At 43.7% G+C, this 20,419-nt stretch overlaps 1 protein-coding gene across 1 annotated transcript in view; it reads left to right on the top strand.

The window, feature by feature from the left end:
* The first annotated feature begins 15,583 nt into the window (after positions 1-15,583).
* The window catches only part of LOC115151174 (cilia- and flagella-associated protein 100), a 14,029-nt gene continuing 9,193 nt past the window's right edge, over positions 15,584-20,419 (top strand). Inside the window, exons 1-7 of the mRNA XM_029695186.1 lie at positions 15,584-15,684; positions 16,022-16,048; positions 17,404-17,498; positions 17,835-18,027; positions 19,363-19,430; positions 19,972-20,135; positions 20,216-20,296. Of these exons, the coding sequence (XP_029551046.1) occupies positions 16,024-16,048; positions 17,404-17,498; positions 17,835-18,027; positions 19,363-19,430; positions 19,972-20,135; positions 20,216-20,296 (626 nt within the window). The 5' untranslated portion in view covers positions 15,584-15,684; positions 16,022-16,023. The remainder of the gene's footprint in view (positions 15,685-16,021; positions 16,049-17,403; positions 17,499-17,834; positions 18,028-19,362; positions 19,431-19,971; positions 20,136-20,215; positions 20,297-20,419) is intronic.

Genomic DNA, 20,419 nt, shown 5'->3' with positions numbered 1-20,419 from the left:
TTACCGTCACATGACTGCTAGAGTGTGTGTGTGTGTGTGTGTGTTATATGAGTCAACATAAGAGGTTGGATCTGAAGGCTCGACCCAGCTCTGTGCAGCAATTGGCCAACGAAGCGCGGAGGCTGGTCTCTGGATATGTCAATCAGGATGCGTACGCCTACATGTGGGATGTTTAGTGACAGAAGACAGGGCCATCCAAGTGTTTCTCCACTCTTTATCTGCCCATCGCATGAGGAGCAGATACAACTGTTGCAGTAAATGGTGACTGGGGAAGTTGACCGATTGTAGCCTATTTTCAGGAGGTTCATATGACCCCAATAGAAAGCAACATAATAATTGCTCATGGATGGAAAATTGACATGGTTGTGAAAATCATCCATTTAATGTATTTAATTGTATTTAATTTAACCTTTGTTTAACTAGGCAAGTCAGTTAAGAACAAATTCTTATTTACAATGACGGCCTACCAAAAGGCAAAAGGCTTCCTGCGGATGGGGGTCTGGGATTAAAATAAATAAATAAATACAATATAAATATAGGACAAAACACACATCACAACAAGAGAGACAACACAACACTACATAAAGAGAGACCTAAGACAACATAGCAAGGCAGCAACACATGACAACACAGCATGGTAGCAACACAACATGACAACAACATGGTAGCAACACAACATGACAACAACATGGTAGAAACACAACATGGTAGCAGCACAAAACATGGTACTAACATCCAGTTTGAGAGTTTGTTGCAGCTCGTTCCAGTCTCTAGCTGCAGCGAACTGAAAAGAGGAGCGACCCAGGGATGTGTGTGCTTTGGGGACCTTTAACAGAATGTGACTGGCAGAATGCATCGAGTTCATTTGAGTTCATTTTATCACATTTCAATGAAATGATTTTGCATTCCTCTAAAGGAGCTCACCACACAGTGTTCTCATTAAGTCGGCTATCAAACTGCTGGAATGACTGAAAATGTTGTATAATGTTATTACACTGTTACAATCATCCTCTCTGTCCATGCAATATTGATACACCAAAACATTGAATGTGAAGTACTGTAATATGCATTTCTAACACAGTGGACTAGTACTGTGTGGTATTACTTATTGTGAATGAACTTGACAAATGTCATACACAACAGTATCAAGATGCCCTGTCCTACTAGGGCCGATTCAGACCTAGGAAATGTACACGTTTCTATGCACGCCTGTCCAACGCATTTCTCAGTAGTTGGTATTCAGACACCATATGCTGGTGCATAACAGGCTTTGCAGGTGTGGTTCCCTGGCATGTGCTGAATACATTTAATTCAACCTCTGAAAAACCTCTCACTTGCTGGCCAACAGATTTTCTCATGGAGTTTTCATTCAATAGTGTTTTCAGAACATTTAGGTAAAGCCATCCCTTAAAAGGTGCAATTCAGTCCATTTTTGGACTTATAAATCCACTGATTGTTGAAGAACATAACTTATAAATGACTCATGACCTTAGTTCAACTACCGTACTCTATCAGAACCCAAAATATAAGCTTGTTATACTATACGTATACTTGTTATACTCCAATGTTTCAAAACTAGATAAACAAACACTAGATAGCCTCACAACATTGTGTCAATAGATCTGTCTAGGAATTTGAGAGTGGTCACATTTCTCCAGCCCCATCCTTCAGCTTTTTACCGAAACAGGGGTGGGGAGTACACTTTGTTATTGTTTCAACTGCTGATTGACACTTTAAATTGGGTGTACCTTGAATTTTGATTTTCTGGACAGACTCACTAGAGTTTATGGAGAGAAGGGTTCAGAATTTTAGGGATCAATGAACAAAAGTCATATAAATGTTTTTATTTGATATTTTATTTAACCTTTATTTAACTAGGCAAGTTAAATATATAAAATATATAAATGAAAAAAAAATACAGTGTATTGATTCAATACATGCATATTTGTCTGTTTCACCACCAATTGGGAGATTTAAAATGACTCTGATCTTGTAGATTATTTAGAGTAAATAAAATATTTATTCATCATAAAAAAACATGTTTGGAGAGCCTTTACGCACAAAATATATAAATGCATAAAACACACAGTGGATTGATTAATCCTAAATGTTGCCATATTCAAGTTCAATCAATGAAATATTGGAAAGTGATAAAAGCATACAATAGGGGTTGATCAGAAGTCCTATAAATGTACCCTAATAATCCTCACTAATCATGGAACTGTGATGACAACGGTCCAGTCGTGAACCGTGGGTCAGGCTCCAGGTTTAAACTGCTACACATGTTCTGCGGAACATAATGATTCAAAGAGGCTACATGTTATAAATTATTGCACGACTTGTAATACATTTGCCTAATATAATCCACAATTGCTAGCGATCCTCAGGAACAACCACACGAATGTGACAGAGAACAAAGGCAAACTAATGATGTCATGGAATGATGCACAATGTAAGGAAACTAACTCTAAAGTATCAGTATTGTGGGTATAAATGACGGTGGCTACCAATAGTGGCTAATATTTAACACGATACAATTTTGAAATATTAAGTGAAAAGTCTGGGCATATAATTAAAACATTAGAGAAATCATAAATCAGTAGGTTTGGCGCTATACTGTCATTTGCTCATGGCTACAGAAGCCTATAGCTTGGGTTTTCATCCCTCCAAGTTAGCTGTGAGGGGAACGGCACCTCCGTACCTTCAGGCTCTGATCAGTCCCTACACCCAAAGAAGGGCACTGCGTTCATCCACCTCTGGCCTGCTCGCCCCCCTACCTCTGCGGAAGCACAGTTCCCGCTCAGCCCAGTCAAAACTGCTCGCTGCTCTGGCACCCCTATGGTGGAACAAGCTCCCTCACGACGCCAGGACAGCGGAGTCAATCACCACCTTCCGTAGACACCTGAAACCCCACCTCTTTAAGGAATACCTGGGATAGGATTAAGTAATCCTTCTAACCCCCCCCCCAATCCCCCCCCTCCCCCCAAAAAATATAGATGTACTATTGTAAAGTGGTTGTTCCACTGGATATCATAAGGTGAATGCACCAATTTGTAAGTCGCTCTGGATAAGAGCGTCTGCTAAATGACGTAAATGTAATGTAAATGTAAAAGGCCAGCATTTCATAAACTTCACTGTGGAAAACGTGATATGTTGATATGCTTCAGTTTGCTGCCATATGACTAGTTTACCATTTATCTACGGCGATCATACGGTAAAATAGATCTAAAACAATTGTGATTTATATTCACAATCCCGTTATCCAAACAACTTACTCATTTACCTATTCCAATAGCTCTTATCAATTAGTTAATGACAGAGCATGGAGAACGGTGTTATTTCTATCGGAACAAATAAAGTAGATGTTGTTCCACTTGGAACCGACCTTATTCATCGTTTTATTAAAGGTAAAGTTGGGAATCAAGTCAAAATCAGAATACAGCGTATCTGTAGATGCACCTCTGCCACACCTCCATTCCTTTGACCTCCACCCCGATAGAATAGCTGACTGAAACACGCTTTACCTCATGCCTAAGTTCAAGGTCAGAATACGGGTAGAGAGAAAAGTGCATAAAAAGGGAATTAAGCTCCATTTAGGGGAGCATTACTCAGATCTGAATCGGCCCCCTGGAGAAGTTACTATAGGTCAATGACCTCAGATATGCTAATGACCACACATCAACACAACACTCCTCCTTTAATAATCATGCTTCAAGTTCAGTTACAAAGAGAGGAACTCAGGAGGAATGTAGGCCGACCAGTGCAGCCAGGCGTACTCCAACAGGATGTTTCAAAAGCATCTTGACCGTGCCTGTTTGTTTTGTCAGTCTCTGCAGCATCCTGAGAGAAACACATGACAGGGGAGCAAGTTATTCTGGGACACAGTGAGCGTTTTGTTTACATTTCCACAACGCCTAGAGGAGGAGGAGAGTGAAAATAGATATCTTGGGCGTCCTGAAAATTACACATTTGCTTTCTCTTGCTGTTGATATATTGTTGGTGGTGGATAGAATACAGTGCATCACATGTATTAACTGGATAATTCTCCATATTCTCTCCCTTTAGAGGAAATAACAACTGATATATATTGGAATAAGCAGTTAATGACCACAGTATATATTTATTCTACATTAATATATTTCTACGGTATATATTTCTTCCACATTGATATATTTCTACAGTATATACTTCTTCTATGTGAATATATTTCTATACAATATATCTTTCTGTACTTTAATCGACCCTCTGAGGCCTATGGACATTACACAGTAACACTCACTCTCCTTCTCTCACCCTCATCAGCTCCAGTGAAGTACACAGAATGGGACCTGACCGCTGTCACAGTCTGTCAGCGGGGGTCTGGCTGGTAGGAATGTATTAGTGTGAATGTAATACCGTGTTGTATGACATGCCAGCCTGTCTGGAAGGCAAACAGCAGGCCCTTGCTGACCTGCCCTGTCCTAATCCGCAAATCAAACAGCTAGGAGACCTGTTGAGATCGTCGTCACTCCCTGGATTAGGGTTGGGTCGTGTTCATTAGGTGCCAAACGTACTGAAACAGGACTGAAACAGGAGTGACTACCTGGACTTATCCAATAAGAAATGCAAATTTTCGGCTTTCCGTTGCAAAAATTTAAACTTTTCATGCCCTATTGAATATGGGGAGTCGAGAGCGGCGTGGAGCAATGGATTAGTCGCTTTGCCTTTGGCCTACTTCCTGGACCTCGAGGGATCGGACTGAGCTCATATTTGGAGCCAGAAAATATTGGTTAACGTTTTAAACTGACTGTATCCCTAATGACAGGCCTGACGATAGGCTACAGTTGAACTGTGGCCAAATATGTTGACATACAGTATATGACATGGTGTGGCCAAGGAGATGTCCTAATGACATATATGTGTTAATATATGTTGATATACACTGTCAGTTGAAATGATGCATGCATCATTTAAAAAAATATATGTTAACATTCAAACCAGGGAGTCACATTGAGATCTAAGAGCCCCTGACAAGGCAGACTATAGCCAAGAAGTCAGCTCCAGCATAATACATAAAAAGCTATGGTTAAAATACTGTAGGTATTAGCAGGGCCTGCTGGCACTGTGGTTGCACATTGCACATGAAGAAAAAAAACTTTCCTTACATGGAAAAGCACAGCGCAGCATCAGTTTCAACTACATGCACAGCTGACCATGCCACAGTGAGGATTACTTCAAGTGTTGTGGGGAGTGGGCTTTACCTGGAGTGCAAAATTGTTAACTTCGAGTGTGAGGTCATGGTGGACTCGGGGGCCCATGTTTCCATGGTACACAAACAGGTATGGAGAAACGCTACTGGAGGTAAGAGTGGTACACAGCAACCATACCACAGCACTGTTAAAGTAGCAAATGGACAGTTTCTCTCAGTCCTGGGGAGCTGGTTCACAGTCATGAACATGGACAGTTTCTCTCAGTCCTGGGGAGCTGGTTCACAGTCATGAACATGGACAGTTTCTCTCAGTCCTGGGGAGCTGGTTCACAGTCATGAACATGGACAGTTTCTCTCAGTCCTGGGGAGCTGGTTCACAGTCATGAACATGGACAGTTTCTCTCAGTCCTGGGGAGCTGGTCCACAGTCATGAACATGGACAGTTTCTCTCAGTCCTGGGGAGCTGGTCCACAGTCATGAACATGGACAGTGTCTCTCAGTCCTGGGGAGCTGGTCCACAGTCATGAACATGGACAGTTTCTCTCAGTCCTGGGGAGCTGATCCACAGTCATGAACATGGACAGTGTCTCTCAGTCCTGGGGAGCTGGTTCACAGTCATGAACATGGACAGTTTCTCTCAGTCCTGGGGAGCTGGTCCACAGTCATGAACATGGACAGTTTCTCTCAGTCCTGGGGAGCTGGTTCACAGTCATGAACATGGACAGTTTCTCTCAGTCCTGGGGAGCTGGTTCACAGTCATGAACATGGACAGTTTCTCTCAGTCCTGGGGAGCTGGTTCACAGTCATGAACATTGACGGTTTGAATCTGACCTGGGATTTTGTAGTCGCTAGCAACGCAGATTAGTGTGCACTGGTAGGGACAGAGTTCCTGGTAAAATATGAGGCTGTACTTGATTTGAGAAAGAAAACATGTTGTGTTTTGGGGGAGCAGATTCCGTTGATTTTCAGGGGAGGGGAAGGGGGAGTGTGTAAAGTGGTGGTGATGAATGACATGATTATCCCCTCCAGAAGTGAAATGTTTATAACTGCTAAAGTTGAGGGGACAGTAAACAATGACAAAACTGAGGGTCGTCTTGAGCCCTTTGTTAAAGTCACTGATACAACTAACCTGTTGATAGCATGTAGCATGTGCAGCTCAGTGAAGGGCAAACTGCCAGTGCGTGTGAATGTAACTCCAAATCACAGTTACTGAGGGAGGGCACTGAACTGGGGGGTTTCTCTATCTGGGAGAAGGGTAGTGAAGACACTATTGTTGCTAGCCTACAGGATTCTAACCAACCGCCATACTCTCCCACCACAGCAAAGTGGGACGTAGAACAGCTAATGCCAGAGCTGGACATAGATTGCAGCCAGCTAACTGAGGTGCAGTTGAACACTGTAAAGGAAATGGTGGGAAGGTATGTGGAAGTGTTTAGCACCAGTGATTTTGACGTGGGTTACACAAAACTAGTCCAGCATAGGATTGACACAGGGGACACCAGGCCTATCAAACAAGCGTTGGTGCGGGTGCCTGTTAATCTGCAAGCAGAGTTGGTCGTACATTCCAAGAGCATGTGAAGCGTTTAGACAATTTTTTCAGCAGATTGGAGCAGGCATGACTTAAGGTGAAGCCATCTAAGTGCCATTTGTTCAGGTCGCAGATGAGCTACCTGGGACACATCATCTTGGCTGAGGGAGTGTCCACTGACCCCATGAAAACAGAGAGAGTCAGGTCATGTCCTAGCCCTAAGTCACTGACAGAGGCAAGAAGCTTTTTAGGCCTGGCCTAAACTACAGGAGGTTTACACCAGATTTTTCAGCTATGGCGGGGCCGTTGCACAGACTGACAGATAAGGGGAAAATGTTTGAGTGTAATGCAGCACGTGAAGTGGCCTTTAATGAATTAAAGTCCAAGCTTACCACATCCCCCATACAGGCTTTCCTGGAACCAAATCTAGATTTCATAATGGATACCAGACACATGTGACACAGGCATAGGGGCAGTCCTCTCCCAGAAACACGAGGGTAGAGAGAGAGTAGTAGCATATGCCAGCCTGGCACTGTCAAAACAGAAGAGGAGGTATTCAACTACCAAGAAGGAGCTTCTTGCTGTGGTAGTGTTTCTTAAACATTTCAGACACTTTTGCTGGGGAGGAAATTTCTCTGAGAACTGATCACAGCTCACTAAGGTGGCTGAGTAACTTCAAACAACCTGAGGGACAGTTGGCTAGATGGTTAGAGAACCTGGATCAGTTGACTATGATATTGTCCACAGGCCAGGGACACCGCACAGTATTGCAGATGGTGTGTCACGCCAACACACACAGACAGAGAGTGTAGACACAGCCGTCTCACAGGAGGTCACTGTCAATCTGAGAGCCATCGTAAACAAGCCTCAGGATGTCACTATTGAGACTATAGTTGGAACTCAAATAAGCCAGGCAGAAACCAAAATGCAGCTTTCCTTTTGGAAGGAAGGAGGGTAGAGCAGAGCTCCCTGTGGAGTTGCAATCAGAGACAAAGTTCAGGCCTTTCGAACAAGTGTGGGGGGCACTACATGTGAAGAATGGAGTGTTATACCTTGAGAGTCAAAACTATGAGACAGATGACACCATCTAGAGAGGGGTTGTACCAGATGAGCTCGTACATGAGATACTTACCTTTATCCACAATGATAGAACAGGAGGCCATTTATGAGCTAAAAACTCACCAGTAAAATTAGAGCAAGATTTTATTGGCCAGGCTGGCCGAGAGCCATAAAGCAGTGGTGTAAGGGCTGTGTGGCGTGCATACAAGTTACAGGGTCCAGCCCCCAGAGCACCCATGACAAGAAATGTCGCAGGCCAACCTTTTGAAAGGATAGCTGTAGACTTAACGGGTCCATTTACAGAGCTGGGGAGATGTAACAAACACATCATGGTATTTTATTTAACCAGGCAAGTCAGTTAAGAACAAATTCTTATTTACAATGACGGCCTACCCTGGCCAATGCTGGGCCAATTGTGCGCCGCCCTATGGGACTCCCAATCACAGCCGGATGTGATGCAGCCTGGATTCAAACCAGGTACTGCAGTATCTTAGACCACAGCGTCACTAGGGAGCACGGGTACTGTCAGATTACTTTAATAGGTGGTCAGAGGCATTTGCCATACCAAATCAGGAAGCAGAAACAGTGGCCAAGAAATTGGTAGAGGAATTTGTGTTGAAGCTAGCCGTTCCTCGATCTATCCATAGCGACCAGGGGTGAAATTTTGAATCTACAATTTTTAGAGAGATGTGCATTCTTTTACAAATGAACAAAACACGAACCACGCTGTACAACCCACAATCAGATGGTTTAGTGGAAAGAATGAACAGAACTCTGATATGTCACTTTTTGTGGATAACAATCAAAGAAATTGGGATGAGATACTCCCATTTGTGATGACGGCATACAGGACTAGTGTTCAATCTTTGACGAGGTTCACACCATACAGGGTGAAATGAAGGAAACAGTATGTTTCTCATTATGTGAAAAGGGTGGAAGGGTATTTAAGCACTGTAAGGGAAGCTGTAAAGAGAAATCACCTAAAAGCAACAGTTAAACAAAAGCAATACTTTGATCTAAAGGTGTCACCCCAGAGGTATGAGGAAAATGAATATATGTGGCTTAGAGACTACCAGAGGAAAAAGGGTTGTCACCCAAACTGAGAAAGAAATTCAAGGGTCCTTTCAAAATTGCAAAGAAACTGTCAGAGGTGCTGTATGAAGTAATACAGTGTAATGGACCTTATCATGCCATGGTGCACTACAACACACTCAAACCTTACTTTGGGGTTGTTTCAGAGCACGAGGTCACTGCCACGGAACAAGAGACTGAGTTGAGCACTGAATCATTTGTGCATAGTCATACTACCCCTCAAGGAAACAGGGTGCTCTGAGGAAAAAGCAACCAATATTGCCTAGGTTACCCTTCAGGAGAAGGGTGGGGGACATTGTGAGACTGTGGGCTCCAAGAGATGTTAATGCCTCAGTGGAACGGGACCTGGACACGGTCAGGACTAAAAGCTCAGTCGACGACACAGAGACTCCTACCACGCAAATGGTCGTGAACGCTGAGTTGCCCTGTGCACCTGCAATAGAAAGTGTCTCCTTTGAGATGGGTCAAGCACCTGAGTCAATTGCAGCAGAAGATCACATGGGTCAGGGGGGTACACCTCAAATAACTATTAGGAGGCCTGTTTGGCAAGAGGGTTATGTGTAGAACTCCCGAGTGCCACAGCGGTCTAAGGCACTGCATCTCAGTGCAAGAGGTGTCACTACAGTCCCTGGTTCAAATCCAGGCTGTATCACATAGGGCGTCACACAACTGGCCGGGGTTTGGCCGTCATTGTTAACTGACTTGCCTAGTTACATTTTTTAAAAGTACACGGTCAACGCATTCTGAATGTGTTTGGTTACTGAACACTTCTCAAAGGGTATTTTGTGTGTGTTTATCACGGTTATTAAACACAGGGTGTTTTCAGTTTAAGAAGGGGATAATGTAATGTTTTACACATTCGAAATTCTCTCAGCCTTTCACACAATATTATGCAAATTAGTTGCTGTATGTGAGGTGGTTGTGTGGTGGGCAGTGCTGGGGTGCACTGTCTGTTCATCCAAATAAAAAACTACTTGATTAGTGTCCTAGACTGTTTACTCTAGTCAACAAACAATGTGCGCGTTTCGGTGGCCTTACAGGTTTATTACAATACCAACCACACACTTTTAGTATTTCCGTCATCTAGCCGTCTAGGACTAAAACAGTTAGACACAGTCCTGCAGCAGACATACTAATAGAAAAAAGGGTTCCAAAAGGGTTCCTAACACCACCCGTTAAAGGGTTCCTAACACCACCCGTTAAAGGGTTCCAAAAGGGGTTCCTAACACCACCCGTTAAAGGGTTCCTAACACCACCCGTTAAAGGGTTCCAAAAGGGGTTCCTAACACCACCCGTTAAAGGGTTCCAAAAGGGGTTCCTAACACCACCCGTTAAAGGGTTCCAAAAGGGGTTCCTAACACCACCCGTTAAAGGGTTCCAAAAGGGGTTCCTAACACCACCCGTTAAAGGGTTCCAAAAGGGGTTCCTAACACCACCCGTTAAAGGGTTCCAAAAGGGTTCCTAACACCACCAGTTAAAGGGTTCCAAAAGGGTTCCTAACACCACCCATTAAAGGGTTCCTAACACCACCAGTTAAAGGGTTCCAAAAGGGGTTCCTAACACCACCCGTTAAAGGGTTCCAAAAGGGGTTCCTAACACCACCCGTTAAAGGGTTCCAAAAGGGGTTCCTAACACCACCCGTTAAAGGGTTCCAAAAGGTTTCCTAACACCACCAGTTAAAGGGTTCCAAAAGGGTTCCTAACACCACCCATTAAAGGGGTTCCTAACACCACCCATTAAAGGGTTCCAAAAGGGTTCCTAACACCACCCGTTAAAGGGTTCCAAAAGGGTTCCTAACACCACCAGTTAAAGGGTTCCAAAAGGGTTCCTAACACCACCCGTTAAAGGGTTCCAAAAGGGTTCCTAACACCACCCGTTAAAGGGTTCCAAAAGGGTTCCTAACACCACCAGTTAAAGGGTTCCAAAAGGGTTCCTAACACCACCAGTTAAAGGGTTCCAAAAGGGTTCCTAACACCACCCGTTAAAGGGTTCCAAAAGGGTTCCTAACACCACCAGTTAAAGGGTTCCAAAAGGGTTCCTAACACCACCTGTTAAAGGGTTCCAAAAGGGTTCCTAACACCACCTGTTAAAGGGTTCCAAAAGGGTTCCTAACACCACCCGTTAAAGGGTTCCAAAAGGGTTCCTAACACCACCAGTTAAAGGGTTCCAAAAGGGTTCCTAACACCACCCGTTAAAGGGTTCCAAAAGGGTTCCTAACACCACCCGTTAAAGGGTTCCAAAAGGGTTCCTAACACCACCCGTTAAAGGGTTCCAAAAGGGTTCCTAACACCACCAGTTAAAGGGTTCCTAACACCACCCGTTAAAGGGTTCCAAAAGGGGTTCCTAACACCACCCGTTAAAGGGTTCCTAACACCACCCGTTAAAGGGTTCCAAAAGGGTTCCTAACACCACCAGTTAAAGGGTTCCAAAAGGGTTCCTAACACCACCTGTTAAAGGGTTCCAAAAGGGTTCCTAACACCACCCGTTAAAGGGTTCCAAAAGGGTTCCTAACACCACCAGTTAAAGGGTTCCAAAAGGGTTCCTAACACCACCCGTTAAAGGGTTCCAAAAGGGTTCCTAACACCACCCGTTAAAGGGTTCCAAAAGGGTTCCTAACACCACCCGTTAAAGGGTTCCAAAAGGGTTCCTAACACCACCAGTTAAAGGGTTCCTAACACCACCTGTTAAAGGGTTCCAAAAGGGGTTCCTAACACCACCCGTTAAAGGGTTCCAAAAGGGGTTCCTAACACCACCTGTTAAAGGGTTCCTAACACCACCCGTTAAAGGGTTCCAAAAGGGTTCCTAACACCACCCGTTAAAGGGTTCCAAAAGGGTTCCTAACACCACCCGTTAAAGGGTTCCAAAAGGGTTCCTAACACCACCAGTTAAAGGGTTCCTAACACCACCCGTTAAAGGGTTCCTAACACCACCCGTTAAAGGGTTCCAAAAGGGGTTCCTAACACCACCCGTTAAAGGGTTCCTAACACCACCCGTTAAAGGGTTCCAAAAGGGGTTCCTAACACCACCCGTTAAAGGGTTCCAAAAGTGGTTCCTAACACCACCAGTTAAAGGGTTCCAAATGGGTTCCTAACACCACCCGTTAAAGGGTTCCAAAAGGGTTCCTAACACCACCCGTTAAAGGGTTCCAAAACGGTTCCTAACACCACCCGTTAAAGGGTTCCAAAAGGGTTCCTAACACCACCAGTTAAAGGGTTCCTAACACCACCCGTTAAAGGGTTCCTAACACCACCCGTTAAAGGGTTCCAAAAGGGGTTCCTAACACCACCCGTTAAAGGGTTCCTAACACCACCCGTTAAAGGGTTCCAAAAGGGGTTCCTAACACCACCTGTTAAAGGGTTCCTAACACCACCCGTTAAAGGGTTCCAAAAGGGGTTCCTAACACCACCCGTTAAAGGGTTCCAAAAGTGGTTCCTAACACCACCAGTTAAAGGGTTCCAAATGGGTTCCTAACACCACCCGTTAAAGGGTTCCTAACACCACCAGTTAAAGGGTTCCTAACACCACCCGTTAAAGGGTTCCAAAAGGGGTTCCTAACACCACCCGTTAAAGGGTTCCTAACACCACCCGTTAAAGGGTTCCAAAAGGGTTCCTAACACCACCAGTTAAAGGGTTCCAAAAGGGTTCCTAACACCACCTGTTAAAGGGTTCCAAAAGGGTTCCTAACACCACCCGTTAAAGGGTTCCAAAAGGGTTCCTAACACCACCAGTTAAAGGGTTCCAAAAGGGTTCCTAACACCACCCGTTAAAGGGTTCCAAAAGGGTTCCTAACACCACCCGTTAAAGGGTTCCAAAAGGGTTCCTAACACCACCCGTTAAAGGGTTCCAAAAGGGTTCCTAACACCACCAGTTAAAGGGTTCCTAACACCACCCGTTAAAGGGTTCCAAAAGGGGTTCCTAACACCACCCGTTAAAGGGTTCCAAAAGGGGTTCCTAACACCACCTGTTAAAGGGTTCCTAACACCACCAGTTAAAGGGTTCCAAAAGGGTTCCTAACACCACCTGTTAAAGGGTTCCAAAAGGGTTCCTAACACCACCCGTTAAAGGGTTCCAAAAGGGTTCCTAACACCACCAGTTAAAGGGTTCCAAAAGGGTTCCTAACACCACCTGTTAAAGGGTTCCAAAAGGGTTCCTAACACCACCTGTTAAAGGGTTCCAAAAGGGTTCCTAACACCACCCGTTAAAGGGTTCCAAAAGGGTTCCTAACACCACCAGTTAAAGGGTTCCAAAAGGGTTCCTAACACCACCCGTTAAAGGGTTCCAAAAGGGTTCCTAACACCACCCGTTAAAGGGTTCCAAAAGGGTTCCTAACACCACCCGTTAAAGGGTTCCAAAAGGGTTCCTAACACCACCAGTTAAAGGGTTCCTAACACCACCCGTTAAAGGGTTCCAAAAGGGGTTCCTAACACCACCCGTTAAAGGGTTCCTAACACCACCCGTTAAAGGGTTCCAAAAGGGTTCCTAACACCACCAGTTAAAGGGTTCCAAAAGGGTTCCTAACACCACCTGTTAAAGGGTTCCAAAAGGGTTCCTAACACCACCCGTTAAAGGGTTCCAAAAGGGTTCCTAACACCACCAGTTAAAGGGTTCCAAAAGGGTTCCTAACACCACCCGTTAAAGGGTTCCAAAAGGGGTTCCTAACACCACCCGTTAAAGGGTTCCAAAAGTGGTTCCTAACACCACCAGTTAAAGGGTTCCAAATGGGTTCCTAACACCACCCGTTAAAGGGTTCCAAAAGGGTTCCTAACACCACCCGTTAAAGGGTTCCAAAAGGGTTCCTAACACCACCCGTTAAAGGGTTCCAAAAGGGTTCCTAACACCACCAGTTAAAGGGTTCCTAACACCACCCGTTAAAGGGTTCCTAACACCACCCGTTAAAGGGTTCCAAAAGGGGTTCCTAACACCACCCGTTAAAGGGTTCCTAACACCACCCGTTAAAGGGTTCCAAAAGGGGTTCCTAACACCACCCGTTAAAGGGTTCCAAAAGTGGTTCCTAACACCACCAGTTAAAGGGTTCCAAATGGGTTCCTAACACCACCCGTTAAAGGGTTCCAAAAGGGTTCCTAACACCACCCGTTAAAGGGTTCCAAAACGGTTCCTAACACCACCCGTTAAAGGGTTCCAAAAGGGTTCCTAACACCACCAGTTAAAGGGTTCCTAACACCACCCGTTAAAGGGTTCCTAACACCACCCGTTAAAGGGTTCCAAAAGGGGTTCCTAACACCACCCGTTAAAGGGTTCCTAACACCACCCGTTAAAGGGTTCCAAAAGGGGTTCCTAACACCACCTGTTAAAGGGTTCCTAACACCACCCGTTAAAGGGTTCCAAAAGGGGTTCCTAACACCACCCGTTAAAGGGTTCCAAAAGTGGTTCCTAACACCACCAGTTAAAGGGTTCCAAATGGGTTCCTAACACCACCCGTTAAAGGGTTCCTAACACCACCCGTTAAAGGATAAGTTGAGTAATTTACAACGTAATGTTAGATGGTTCCTTGGCCTGAAAGTACTTTATGAGTCAGGAGAAACAATAATTCATAGTTTGGTTTAATGCAGCCACTACTTCAGCTAACTTTAGCCAATGCATGTATTCTATCACATACACTACAAGTGAAATGTATCGTCTATACAACAATAGCTGAACAAAAATATAAATGCAACATGTAACAATTTCTACGATTTTACAAAGTTACAGTTTAAATAAGGAAATCAGTCAATGGAAATCAATTCATTAGGTCCTAATCTAGGGATTTCACATGACTAGAAATACAAATATGCTTCTGTTGGTCACAGATACCTTAATAAAAAAGTAGGGGCGTGGATCAGAAAACCAGTCAGTATCTGGTGTGACCATTTGCCTCATGCAGCACAACACATCTCCTTCACATAGAGTTGATCAGGCTGTTGATTGTGGCCTGTGGAACGTTGTCCCACTCCTCTTCAATGGCTGTGCGAAGTTGCTGAATATTGGAGGGAATTGGAACACGCTGTCGTACACGTCGACCCAGAGCATCCCAAACATGCTACATTTTGTAAACTTTTTATTTTATTTTTAAATGTAACCTTTATTTGTCACTTAATGGGTGACATGTCTGGTGAGTATGCAGGCCATGGAGGAACTGGGACATTTTCAGCTTCAAGGAATTGTGTACAGATCCTTGCGACATGGGGCCGTGCATTATCATGCTGAAACATGAATTGATGGTGGCGGATGAATGGCACGGCAATGGGCCTTAAGATCTTGTTATCTTATCTCTGTGCATTCAAATTGCCTGAATGCCATCGATAAAATGCAATTTTGTTCGTTGTCCGTAGCTTATGCCTGCCTCTACCATAACCCCACTGCCACCATGGGGCACTCTGTTCACAACGTTGATATCAGCAAACCACTCGCCCACACAACGCCATACACACTGCCATCTATATAGCATTTGGCGGTCTGGCTCATATTCAAAATGGTCAGCTGTGCTTTAATAACCTATCAAATAGTTTTCTGTGCCCAAAGTAAGCAAATGAGACCTCCAGGCCAATTTGATGCTTAACAATCTAACTCCCAAAATCCCTGACAGTCTTTTTGAATGAAGTCCTATTAAAAACGCGTTTGAGACTGAGGAGAATGTTGGGAAACAGCGTCATCTAGTGGTAAGAAAATAGACCCTTCTGAAGAATGACGTTACCACGGCAACAGAACGCAAACTCGGAACAATCGAGTTCCAATTCCAAAGTAGGGCAGAACTCTCTCAAGATGCTAATATGACAAAGTGTCAGCAGAAGACATTGGCAAGTGTTAAATCAAATTGAAGGTAAGGAAAGGTGTTAAAACAAAACCGTATTTTACCCTGACAATAATTAGCTTAAATTGGTTGGGGAAATATTAGGCATGTGACAACAAGCCAATTTGGCTACGTTGTTGTTCGATTTTTTTGAAACATTGTAACATTCTCTAGATGAAGAAAACAACTAGGCATATTCACCATTGGTAACATTCTATGCTATATTGAACACCCTGGGCCTATACAGTGTTGGGATATTTATTAGATTAAGTAATAATTGGCATGCAATGTATGAAAAAAAACGGTCCCTTTTTTACAAGTATTCGCGCCCCTAATTGTGGTAACTTGCATTCACTTTCTACTCTAGGGATGTTGTCACCAGCATCAAGGCACTGTAAGTAGACACGACGGATCTTAATTTGAGACAGTTTGCTACAGTAAGGAAAATAATCCTGCAGCAACAGGAAATGTGAATTATGTGGATTATAATTAATGGCCAGTTTTGCATGGGTTTATATGTTTTTCATAAGGGAAAATCATGTCTGAAATGTCAAAGTGGAAATTAAAAACTTCAGAAGCCTTTTTAAACCTCAAATACACTACACGTTTTACATTTCCTGCATTGCATCAAAGTTCTCCAGCAACAGGGTGATCAAATTAAGATTCAACATCTGAATTGTTTTATAAATCTTAATTTTGACAAACTGATACTGTACTAACAATGTCTTCATCTTAACACTGATACTGTACTAACAATGTCTTCATCTTAACACTGATACTGTACTAACAATGTCTTCATCTTAACACTGATGCTGTACTAACAATGTCTTCATCTTAACACTGATGCTGTACGAACAATGTCTTCATCTTAACACTGATGCTGTACTAACAATGTCTTCATCTTAACACTGATACTGTACTAACAATGTCTTCATCTTAACACTGATACTGTACTAACAATGTCTTCATCTTAACACTGATGCTGTACGAACAATGGCTGTGAATGAGACAGGATTTGGAGGGCTGGCAACGCAAGACTAGGCTACTAAACACATAATAGCCTGGTGTTTCTACTGGGGTGAATTCTAGTTTAGATTTTCTATATGATCCTATTTGACAGGTGGACCAATCATGCTGACAGGTCTTCTGATAGTTGCCCAGTCGGCGAGTGCCACCAAGTCATTGACCCCCCAGGTTTTGGTTTTTACCCTAACACTACACAGCTGATTGAAATCAACTCATCATCAAGCTTTGATCTTTGAATCAGCTGTGTAGTGCTAGGGACCCCAGAACTGAGTTTGGGAAACCCTGATCTAACTAACTGGTTAGCATTACTTGTAATATTGATAATGAGTCAGTCTGATGTAACCCGATAATTATTCTGTCATAAAAGAGAGTAGGAAGTAGTCGTGGGAACCACCTGATCCAATTCCATTCATTTCCATTCACTGCGTGTTCCATTTGACATCCCTCTAGTCCCACTAAATCCCAGTCTAGGGTTAACCCCATTTATAAACTACTGTAGATAAAAACAAATTGTATGGAAAATGTAATCAACAGTTGGGGTTCGGAAATGTATGACACCATCCTAAAAAAGACAGTGACATAGTAGTACCAGTTTATTCTTGGTAGTGTGTTGTTACAACATGCATGCTGTTTTGGAGAGATTATTGTACTGGTACTGGTTTAAATACAAGGGCTACTCTTCTCCGTTGACATTTGTCCCTGTTTTTCTTGCAACGTGTGAAGATGTTGGTAAACTGAAGCCAAGGGCAAACCCTTTCGAAGTGCTCGATGACAACATTTTCCCGATCAGGAAGAAGGAAAAGGAGAGCAGGAAACTGGTATGTATATGCGTTGTTATTATCCATTCAATCCAATTGTTGACAAAGCGGCCTGGGCAGGGTTTCAATCCGATCGCGGGGTATAGGCATTGCGGATGTTAAAGGCAATTTCTGAATGAGAGAACATATACAGCATTTACCAGGAATGGGATCTTCCCGAACTCAGGAACATTGCCTTTAAAAGCAGCAATGCCTATAGCCCACAATCAGATTGAATCCCGGCCAAAATATATATTTTTCAATGCATTACACACATGGTTACTGTTCAGTTACCTCTGTCCAACTGGTATCTGGCCAACATCAGGTTAAAACATGCACCTATCTTCTTTCCCTGAGCTGCAGAGCCAGTTGGGCTTGCAGGTCCATGAGAAGGTGACGTATGCAGGCCGTATGAAGGCCAAGCAGGCTGACCTTCGCAGGAAGCTGAGAGAGGGGCTGGAGGAAGAGGACACAGCCCAGCAAGGAGGGGAGGAGAGCAGGCTGGCCGAGCTACAAAACACCCCTGCCTGGAGGGCGGCCATGATCAAAGGTGGTGACAGACAGAAAGACAGACACACGTGCACGGACACAAACACACACACACACACACACAAACACCATGTTGTTACACCATAATTGATATACACTGAGTGTACAAAACATTAGGAACACCTGCTCTTTCCATTACGTAGACTGACCAGGTGAAAGCTGTGATCCCTTATTGATGTCACTTGTTAAATTCACTTCATCAGTGTAGATGAAGGGGAGGAGACAGGTTAAAGAAGGATTTTTAAGCCTTAAGCCTTGAGACAATTGAGACATGGATTGTGTATGTGTGCGATTCAGAGGGTGAATGGGCAAGACAAAGTTTGAAGTGCCTTTGAACGGGTTTGTGTGTGTCAAGAACTGCAGTGCTGCTGGGTTTTTCACGCTCAACAGTTTCAAATCACATTTTATTTGTCACATACTCATGGTTAGCAGATGTTAATGCGAGTGTAGCGAAATGCTTGTGGTTCTAGTTCTGACCATGCAGTAATATCTAACAAGTAATCTAACAATTCCCCAACAACTACCTAATACACACAAATCTAAAGGGGTGAATGAGAATATGTACATATAAATATATGGATGAACGATGGCCGAGTGGCATAGGCAAGGTGCAATAGATGGTATAAAATACAGTATATACATGTGATATGAGTAATGTAAGATATGTAAACATTATTAAAGTGCCATTATTTAGAATGGAATTGTTCCAATTGACTAGTAATTCATTTGATTAAAGTGTCCAGTGATTGGGTCTCAATGTGGGCAGCAGCCTCTCTGAGTTAGTGATGGCTGTTTAACAGTCTGATGGCCTTGAGATAGAAGCTGTTCTTCAGTCTCTCGGGTCCCAGCTTTGATGCACCTGTACTGACCTCGCCTTCTGGATGGTAGCGGTGTGAACAATCAGTGGCTCGGGTGGTCTAGAATAGTTTACCCCTCAAAGGACATCCAGCCATCTTGACACAACTGTGGGAAGCATTGGAGTCAACATGAGCCAGCATCCCTGTGGAACACTTTCAACACTTTGTAGAGTCCATGCCCTGACAAACTGAGGCGGTTCTGAAGGCAAAAGGGGATGCAACTCAATATTAGCAAGGTTTTTCTTATGTTTTGTACACTCAGTGTACATGTTAGCACACACACTTTAGGTCTACACACACATACAGTGTAGGTCTAAACACAAAGGCCTTAGGCTTGCACTGAAGTCATTGATACAACTGAAATCATTCTTGTGGAAAATCTAAAGCCTTTGTCATTGGCTCTTTGCCTCTATACTTAACCTCAGTCCCATCGTTTAACAATGTCCTGCTGTGTAACCAACCCTACCGTTTCTCCTCAGATTGTAATATAGACAAAGAGAGCATAAATGACTTTATCAACCAGAAAAAGGAGATGTTTCTGTTGGAGGTAAGAAGGGAACAACAGTCCATATAAACTGACCTGGTAATCATGTTATGATCTTGATCGACGACAACTGGAATGTGTCTGCAGATATTCGGTCTTTACATAATTGATAATGTAATTGTTATGTATTCATTGTTTTTCACTAGTAAAGGGTAGCCCATGTGTAGGTACAGTCAATACAAGCTTTCTCCACCTCCCACATGTTTCTGGGATTCTCCACCTACTGATTGATATCTATCTATCTATCTATCTATCTATCTATCTATCTATCTATCTATCTATCTATCTATCTATCTATCTAGTTGGTGGCAACTTAATTGGGGAGGACGGGCTCGTGGTAATGGCTGGAGCGGAGTAGGTGGAATGGCATCAAATACATGAAACACATGGTTTGATGCCATTCCATTGGCTCCATTCCAGACTTTATTATGAGCTGTTCTCTCCTCAGCAGCCTCCACTGCTATCCATCCATCCATCCATCCCGGTATGTTCCTCCTCATCCATATCTCCCCCATCTCTCTCGCCCCAACACTCTCTCTCTCAGTACTCCCTGGCGGTGAAGCGTGGAGAGATAGAGCAGCTGGAGAAAGTGGCAGCGGCGGAGGAGAGGAAGCTGACGCACGCCGAGCAGTTCCTAGAGGACGACGCCATCATCTTTGACCAATTCCTTAAAGAGAACGACAAGAACTCTGTGGAGGCCATCAAAGTGTAACTAACAATGTGTTAGATGTACAGTATGTCCAAAGTATTGTCTCCTTAAAGTCACATGGTGTCTCCATTTTGCACAGTGCTGAGTTGGAGACCAAAGTGAAAATGGAGAAGATGTCTGAGATCAAGAGGATCACAACCAGGATGGTGACCATTAAGAGGTGGGTAACACACAGAGCATTACAGTTAAGATGGTGACCATTAAGAGGTGGGTAACACACAGAGCATTACAGTTAAGATGGTGACCATTAAGAGGTGGGTAACACACAGAGCATTACAGTTAA

The sequence above is a fragment of the Salmo trutta genome, chromosome 16, assembly GCF_901001165.1.
Source record: "Salmo trutta chromosome 16, fSalTru1.1, whole genome shotgun sequence".
Classification (NCBI taxonomy): Eukaryota; Metazoa; Chordata; class Actinopteri; order Salmoniformes; family Salmonidae; genus Salmo; species Salmo trutta.
The sequence above is the reverse complement of the archived record's forward strand: the minus strand, read 5'-3'. Positions and strand labels throughout refer to the sequence as shown.